At 40.1% G+C, this 10256-nt stretch overlaps 1 protein-coding gene across 1 annotated transcript; it reads left to right on the forward strand.

The window, feature by feature from the left end:
* The first annotated feature begins 5279 nt into the window (after positions 1–5279).
* On the forward strand, positions 5280–9253 carry LOC138354869 (uncharacterized). Its single transcript, XM_069309351.1, has 4 exons — positions 5280–5433; positions 6647–6852; positions 7672–7813; positions 8640–9253. The coding sequence occupies exons 1-4, from the start codon at positions 5331–5333 to the stop codon at positions 8987–8989; spliced, it is 801 nt and encodes a 266-aa protein (XP_069165452.1). The 5' UTR covers positions 5280–5330; the 3' UTR covers positions 8990–9253.
* The last annotated feature ends 1003 nt before the right edge of the window (positions 9254–10256 follow it).

Raw genomic sequence — 10256 nt, forward strand, 5'->3', positions numbered from 1 at the left:
ACACACTCCCAACCTCAACACACTCCCAACCTCAACACACTACACAACGAGACACTTCTTACCACAACACACTACCAACCTCAACACACTACCAACCTCGACAACCCCCCTACCTCAACACACGGATAACCTCAACACACTACCAACCTCAACACACTAACAACCTCAACACACTACCAACCTCAACACACTAACAACCCCAACAAACTCCCAACCTCAACACACTCCCAACCTCAACACACTCCCAACCTCAACACACTCCCAACCTCAACACACTCCCAACCTCAACACAATCCCACCCTCACCACAATCCCAACTTCAGCACAATCCCCACCTCAACACAATCCCAATCTCTACACAATCCCATCCACAACACACTATCAACCACAACATACCAATCTCAAAACACTCCCAACTATAAGAAACTACCAACCTCAACACACTCCAACCCACAACACACTCTAACCCTCAACACAATCCCAACCTCAACACAATCCCAACCTCTACACAATCCCAGCCTCTATACAATCACAACCTCTACACAATCCCAACCTCTACACACTATCAACCACTACACAATTCCAACCATAAAGCACTCCTAACCTCAACAAACTTACACCCTCAACAGACTACCAACCACAACACACTCCCAACCTCAACACACTACCAACCACAACACACACCCAGCTTCAACACACTCATAGCCTTCAACACTCTCCTAACCTCAACACACACACACTCCTAACCTCATCACACACACTCCCAACCTCAACACACTCCCAACCTCAACACACTCCCAACCTCAACACACTCCCAACCTCAACACACTCCCAACCTCAACACACTCCCAACCTCAACACACTCCCAACCTCAACACACTCCCAACCACAACACACTCCCAACCACAACACACTCCCAAACTCAACACACTCCCAACCACAACACACTCCCAACCACAACACACTCCCAACCTCAACACACTCCCAACCTCAACACACTACCAACCTCAACACACTCCCAACCTCAACACACTCCCAACCTCAACACACTCCCAACCTCAACACACTCCCAACCTCAACACACTCCCAACCACAACACACTCCCAACCTCAACACATTACCAAACTCAACACACTCCAGCCCTCAACACACTCCCAGCCTCTACACAATCCCAACCTCTTCACACTATCAACCACAACACACTCTCAACCTCAACACACTCCCACCACAATAAACTTTCAACCTCTACACAATCCCAACCTCTACACACTAACAACCACTAAACACTACCAACCTCAAAGCATTCCTAACCTCAAAAAACTGATACCCTCAACAGTCTACCAACCACAACACACTCCCAACCTCAACACACTCCCAACCTCAACACACTCCCAACCTAAACACATTCCCAACCCCAAAACACTCCCAACCCCAAAACACTCCCAACCCCAACACACTCCCAACCTCAACACACTCCCAATCCCAACACACTCCCAATCCCAACACACTCCCAACCCCAACACACTCCCAATCCCAACACACTCCCAATCTCAACACACTCCCAACCTCATGAACTCCCAACCTCAACACTCCTAACCTCAACCCTCCCAACCTCAAAACACTCCCAACCTCAACACACTCCCAACCTCAACACACTCCCAACTTCAACACACTCCCAACCTCAACACACTCCCAACCTCAACACACTCATAATCTCAACACACTCTCAAACTAACTACACTCCCAACCTCAACACACTCTCAACCTCAACACATTCTCAACCTCAACACACTCCCAACCTCAACACACTCATAATCTCAACACACTCTCAAACTAACTACAGTCCCAACCTCAACACTCTCTCAACCTCAACACACTTCCTACCACAACTCACTACCAGCCTCAACACACTACCAACCTCGACAACCTCCCTACCTCAACACACCGCTAACCTCAAGACACTCCCAACCTCAACACACTCCCAACCTCAACACACTCCCAACCTCAACACACTCCCAACCTCAACACACTCATAATCTCAACACACTCTCAAACTAACTACACTCCCAACCTCAACACACTCCCAACCTCAACACACTCCCAACCTCAACACACTCCCAACCTCAACACACTCCCAACCTCAACACATTCTCAACCTCAACACACTCCCAACCTCAACACACTACCAACCTCAACACACTCCCAACCTCAACACACTCCCAACTTCAACACACTCCCAACCTCAACACGCTCGCAACCTCAACACACTCCCAACCTCAACATACTACACAACGAGACACTAATTCTTACCACAACACACTACCAACCTCAACACACTACCAACCTCGACAACCCCCTTACCTCAACACACCGCCAACCTCAACACACTCCCAACCTCAACACACTCCCAACCTCAACACACTCCCAACCTCAACGCACTACCAACCTCAACACTCCCAACCTCAACACTCCCAACCTCAACACTCCCAACCTCAACACACTCCCAACCTCAACACACTCCCAACCTGAACACACTCCCAACCTGAACACACTCCCAACCTCAACACACTCCCAACCTCAACACACTCCCAACCTCAACACACTCCCAACCTCAACACACTACCAACCACAACACACTCCAAACCTCAACACACTCCCAACCTCAACACACTCCCAACCTCAACACACTACACAACGAGACACTTCTTACCACAACACACTACCAACCTCAACACACTACCAACCTCGACAACCCCCCTACCTCAACACACGGATAACCTCAACACACTACCAACCTCAACACACTAACAACCCCAACAAACTCCCAACCTCAACACACTCCCAACCTCAACACACTCCCAACCTCAACACACTCCCAACCTCAACACACTCCCAACCTCAACACAATCCCACCCTCACCACAATCCCAACTTCAGCACAATCCCCACCTCAACACAATCCCAATCTCTACACAATCCCATCCACAACACACTATCAACCACAACATACCAATCTCAAAACACTCCCAACTATAAGAAACTACCAACCTCAACACACTCCAACCCACAACACACTCTAACCCTCAACACAATCCCAACCTCAACACAATCCCAACCTCTACACAATCCCAGCCTCTATACAATCACAACCTCTACACAATCCCAACCTCTACACACTATCAACCACTACACAATTCCAACCATAAAGCACTCCTAACCTCAACAAACTTACACCCTCAACAGACTACCAACCACAACACACTCCCAACCTCAACACACTACCAACCACAACACACACCCAGCTTCAACACACTCATAGCCTTCAACACTCTCCTAACCTCAACACACACCAACCCGTTCTCACACAAGACAGTACATATATGACTAGTGCTTAAAGTCAATATGTGGAATGTGATTTAGTACATATGTGATATATTCCCAGTTAACTTTTTTACCAAGGCTCAAACTCTTCCTCACGTACCAATTTACGTCTCACAGTACTCGTCCATCAACGTAGATAGCTGAATAGTCGTGATTGGTTCAATTATAACGAAAATTGTAGTTTTCAGGTCCCACATGGGTTGTGAAATTCACCTACTATTGTCCATGCTCTTATAATATTACAGATCAGCTACATCCTATTGAAGGCTCGTAGTTTTGTTTTAAGAAATATTAGTTGTTCTTAGTAAATTATAATAAGCACAATAAATTATTACATAGAATAAGTGCTTCACCAATCAATATTATATACCATAGTTTGTGCTTTAGAAATCTTTAAAGAATGTTTTGTAGGAACGCTAACAGAAAACGATGTTATGTTGGAATGTATATAGGGTAAACTACTGCAAACAGGATGGTATGGTGTGGATTATTGGAAACTATAGGATTAGTATAGGGTCCACTACCACCTGTTAGGTGGGTAAGGTGTCCAATAACACCCGCAGGATGAGTATGGGGGTCACATCCACCCACAGGAATGGTATGAGGATCACTTCCACCCACAGGAAGGGTATGGGATCCAATACCATCCACTGGATGTGTATTGCGTCCACTACCACCGACAGGATGGGTATGGTCTCACAACCACCCACAGGATAGGTATGGGGTCCAATACCACCCACAGGATGAGTATGGGGTCCACTATAACCCACAGGATGGGTATGGGGCTCCAACCACCCACAGAATAAGTATGGGGTACAATAACACCCACTGGATATGTATGGCATCCATTGCCCCCACAGGATGACTATAGGGTACAGTATCGCCCACAGGATTAGTATATAGGGTTCACTGCCGCCCACAGAGTCGGTATGGGGTCCACCGCCACCCACAGGGTCGGTATGGGGTCCACTACCGCCCACTGGGTCGCTATGAAGTCAACTACCGTCCACAGGGTCGGTAGGGGTCCACTACCGCCCACAGGGTCGGCAGGGGGTCCACTGCCACCCACTGGGTCGGTAGGGGGTCCACTGCCGCCCACAGGATCGATAGGGGGTCCACTGCCGCCCACAGGGTCGATATGGGGGGGGTCCACTACCGCCCACAGGATCGATAGGGGGTCCACTGCCGCCCAGAGGGTCGGTAGGGGGTCCACTGCCGCCCACACGTTCGGTAGGGGTCCACTGCCGCCCACAGGGTCGGTAGGGGGTCCACTGCCGCCCACAGGACCGATAGGGGGTCCACTGCCGCCCACAGGGTCGATAGGGGGTCCCTTACCGCCCACAGGGTCTCTATGAAGTCAACTACCGCCCATAGTGTTTGTATAGTGTCCACTATCGCCCATAGTGTTATTATGGGGTCCACTACCCCTCATAGGGTCGGTATGGGGGTCCATTACTACCCACAGGGTGTGTCTGGGGTCTATTTTGGCAATACTGCTTTTCCAATCTCATTTGTTGTTCAATGTAAAATATTTGTTGCTCGACTTGCAACAATTTATATATATATATATATAGTATAGTGCCTTTGCAATAATGTACCAATGTGTGTATTTTCATAACTCGTTTTAAATTGTTGAAAAATAAATAACTACATTGTGAATGCAAGTCAATGTTTACATGCTAAATCAGAGTTGCCAGATTCCGCTTAAAATAGCAAATTGTGCTTATTTTCAAAGCTTGAGAATTTAGCTTTAAAGTAGTTAAAAAACTACGAATTTCGCAATTTGCTATGTACTTTAGTGTACTATTTTAAAATAAGGTTGGTTTTTAAGCTGCAAGTCATATGAATCTCAAAAAAAGTATATTATTAACAATCTTATCTCCATAGTTCACTAGTTTCTGTAAATCAGATCTGGTAACTGTAGGCCAAGTACTGGTAGACTCAAGACACAATGTGTGTTGAAGCTATTCTCTTTGAAGAAGTCATCTCGACAGGATCTTCCAGCTCCAGCTATAAAACTTCACCAAACATGGATCTACCTAGTAAATCAAATGGTAAGGAATTACTAAACTGTAGTAAACTGAATCTGACACTGTCATATATATATATATATATATATATATATGTATGTGTGTATGTATGTATGTATGTATGTATGTATGTATATATATATATATATATATATGTTGTACCTAGTAGCCAGAACGTCGTACTCGGCTTACTATGCAAGGCCCGATTTGCATAATAAGCCAAGTTTTCCTGACAGTATATTTTCTCTAATTTGTTTTCTGATGAAATGATAAAGCTACCCATTTCATTATGTATGAGGTCAATTTTTTTTATTGGAGTTAAAATTAACGTAGATATATGGCCGAACCTAACCAACCCTACCTAACCTAACCTAACCTATATTTATAGGTTAGGTTGGGTTAGGTAGCCGAAAAAGTTAGGTTAGGTTAGCTTAGGTAGGTTAGGTAGTCGAAAAACAATTAATTCATAAAAACTTGGCTTATTAGGCAAATCGGGCCTTGCATAGTAGGCTGAGAAGTGCGTTCGGGCTACTAGGTACGACATATATATATATATATATATATATATATATATATATATATATATATATATATATATATATATATATATATATATATATATATATATATATATATATATATGAGGGGTACCACCTCTGGTGCAAGTGTAGGGACCCATAGCCTCGGAGAAGAAAATAAAGAGTACTCAGAGAAGACCTTGTGGATCCTCACTGAACACTTTCATATTTTCTTCTCCTACCACCCTTATTCTTTTGGTATGTGTGTATATTTATCTAACTTTATTTGAAAACGTCATTACACAAAAAAAGTTACAATATTGATTATATATATATATATATATATATATATATATATATATATATATATATATATATATATATATATATATATATATATATATATATAATTTTTTTTTCTTCCAATAATATAGTATTCGCTTGAAATTAACAGCCTGGTCAATCAGGCTGTTGGATTCAACTCCTCTCAGTTTTGTTATACGAGTTACAGCATGGTTAATCACATCCAAAATTAAAGTTATTTCCAGATGCAGTCCTAAAATTTTTAACATTGCTCTCACTAGTGTTAATGTAGATTATTTCATAATTTAAATAATATATTTAATTACTGTAGTACATTTTAACAACAATTTAACTTATAATTTTTGCAGCATAGGTCATTTGAATATAAGTATTTTATTAGAAACTATTTCCTTCAGGTCTTCAGGGAAAATTCTTGAGGAGATGCACAAACTGCAAACAATGTGTGCATGTCCGAAGCAATGTTTGCAAGTTCTGCCAGTGTGACTTCCGAAACAGTAGAGAATTAATGAAGAAAGAAGAGGAAGCCCGTTTTCTACTTAAAGGCAAGAAGGCTTTAGAACGAAATACAGCAAGCCGGGTTCTACGAAGGATTGAAAATCAGGTATTGAAGTTTGTCTACATCTGTTGTATTCATTTGTATTCTTCTTATGCTGAACTTGCTTGATAAGGTATAGAATCAACATGAATAATGCTGTACAGTACTTACATACTATTTGTTTATTTATTTATATACAAGATAGCACACTGGGATTATGAGAGTACATAGAATTGATGTTTTTACATTCTTGTAAAGCCACTAGCACACATAGTGTTTTGGGCAGGTCCTTAATCTAACAGATAATTTTAAATAGGCAATTTAAAGCTTAAATGGAAAAAATTGGCTGGTACATTGTAAGAAAGTATCACAAAGATTACTATGTACATTAAAGTAAAATTTGAGGGTTATCAACATATAAATTGTAGCATAATTTGAGGAATATTTCAAGGTATAATATAGTAAGATATGCATTCAATATAACAATCATGATATAAGGTGATAGCAATGATTACAATGGAAAAGTTGTATGGTTTAGGCACATATATTCTGGCATTGGATTTCATAAGATACAGTGCGAGTTTAATACACTAGTTAGGAAACTATCAAGAAAAAATTTAGGTACTTTTTGGTTTTATTTTTTAAAATGGCAGAAGTTGGACAGTTTTTAAATTTGTTAGCAAGTTAGTTCCATAGACAAGGTCCCTTTATTTGCATAGAGTATTTACACAGAATAACTTTGACTCTGGGGATATCAAAGATATTTATTTCTGGTATTGTGATTCTATTATGGGTTCTATTGCACATGCCCAGCTATGCTTCAAACATTTATTTTGTTGCATTTTCCCAGATAGTGTTATTGTTTAAATATTATTTGCTTTTCAGCTAACATATCTGCGTGGCTGTGGGTATGAATCAATCGTTATCTATTACAAGAAAGGACCAGCACGGGTGACGCATGGTATCCTACCAAACAACGTAATACAAGAAGAGGACAAGAAGATCTTCACCACTAACTTCTTTTTGTGTAAGTAGTTCACATAATATATAAATATATCACCACCTATTATTTTCTCTCATATATATATATATATATATACATATGTATATATATATATATATACATATGTATATATATATATATATATATATATATATATATATATATATATATATATGTATATATATATATATATATATATATATATATATATATATATATATATATATATATAATTTCAATTCAATCATCTCTGTCGTTGATGTATATGGCAAAAAGTGTGTGGCCCAATACAGCACTATGTCTTAACGTAATGGGTCCAAGGGCCCATAAGGTCTCGACAGCATTAAGGGCCCTTTAGCAAACCAGTGTGCTGGTGCCCCTATGACACCCATGACGTCTTTGTATCATTTCAAGTTTGTACATGTACTTCTTAAGATATGGGCACCATACAACTGCTGCATATTCTAGCTTTTGTCTAAAAAAATCATGAACAATTTATTTATTATTTATCCATGAATGCCAGAACTAAACCCTGTGGTACTCCACTCGTGACATTTCTCCAGTCCAATACATTGCCTCTGATTACTGCCCTCATTTTTCTATCAGTTTGAAATTTTTTAATCCATGTTAGAAGCTTACCTGTCACCCCTCCAATATGTTCCAGTTTCCAGAACAAACTCTTATGTGGAATTCTATTGAATGCCTCTTTTAGGTCCAGATAGATGCAGTCAACCCAACCATATCTTTCCTGTAAAATTTCTGCGGCTCGATCATAGTAACTGATTAAATTTGTTACACAGGATCTTCCATTTCAAAATTTTTTATTTTTTATTTTTATTTTTTTTTCCAGCACGCACAAGGAAGCTTGATGCAGATAAACTTACATTAGGATCAGAAGGTGATAGCGATAATGCCCTGGAAAAAAATCCTGACGAGCTACAAGTGCAGCAGGTGCATAAAGTCCAAAAAGTACCGCAGGTGCAAGAAATTCAACAATTACAAAAAGTTCCGCAGGTGGAACATTTACAAAAAGTTCCGCCGGTGCAACAAGGGCTACCATTAGCAATCCTTCAGAAACAGCAAGAAGTACAAGTAGTAAAATTTGAACCACAGGGAACTACACCAGGAAAACAGTGTAGTAACAACGGAATGGGAATTTTAAAATACCTGAGGAAACAGGTAAAAAAGGACAAACAATAGAAATGGTTCCTTACACATTATTTGGTAGTTTATAGGTATTTTACTTATAATACTTTATATTATGTCTACAGTTTATAATTTAGTTTACAGTTAATTTACTTTTCAACTTCCATATCTTACATGAAGGATTTTTACTGTTTTTCATTTTTAAAACCTTATTAGTATCATTTATAGTTTAGTGTCAATTCACTTATAATACAATATATGGAATAATTTACTAAATTCATTTAACTATAATAAATTTAAATAAACATTTTTACCCCAGGATGAGTTTCAGTCACCCTACCCAAAAAATTAATGTTTCTTTATTACTAATCTTGTGAGAGGTAGCTTATTGTGCAGCCCATACTCATTCTGTGAGTGTTAGTTTATTGTGCACCCCATAGTCATCATGTCACCCAAGCCTGCTGCAGCTGCACCTGAGGGGTGGTGTAGGGAACCATTAGTGTACTATTATGATTTGAGAGAGAGAATGCTCTGTGGACAGAGCATCAATATGGCTTAAGGCATTGAGCTTTGCCTCAAGATGAAGCTTGGGCTGATCTCTGATTTGCTTCTTGGGAGTCTTCATTTACGTGCACCCCATACTCAACCACTTTGTAGTAATTAATTGTGCAACCCATACTCATCCTGTTACCAGTAGTTTGTGCAACCCATACTTATCCTGTGATCCCTATCCCTCTACTTCAAGTCCCTCAAGGGGCGCACGAATTCAGTTTGGCATACTGCATCCTGCCTTCCCATCCCTAGCTACTGACCCATCACAATATTTTATTTTATTTTATTTATATATATACAAGTAGGTACATTGGGGTTGTGAGAATACATTGAATAGTACAGTATTTACAATCTTGTAAAGCCACTAGTATGCGCAGCGTTTCAGGCAGGTCCTTAATCTAACAGATAATTTTAAGTAGGTAATTTCTATCAGAATTGATAAATGATAATAAATACATTGTTTACATACATACATTACAAATACATACATATAAGCTCAAAAGCTTCATTGAAGGTTGTAACAGAACCCATGAGCACCACACCAGAAAAAAATACAGTTTTGATATTCCAAGAGTACGACTTAATCAAACTAGAAATGCTCTACAAATCAAGGGACCCAGAATGTGGAATGATCTTCCCAACCATGTTAAAGACTGTACCTCTCTCAACCAGTTTAAGATAAAAACTAAACACTACCTAATAAATTCACTAACCTACCTTACCCCTCTATTGTCAACCCATGTCTGTTATTTTTTTTTTTTTTTTAATC

Source organism: Procambarus clarkii, chromosome 65, assembly GCF_040958095.1.
Source record: "Procambarus clarkii isolate CNS0578487 chromosome 65, FALCON_Pclarkii_2.0, whole genome shotgun sequence".
In the NCBI taxonomy this organism is placed as follows: Eukaryota; Metazoa; Arthropoda; class Malacostraca; order Decapoda; family Cambaridae; genus Procambarus; species Procambarus clarkii.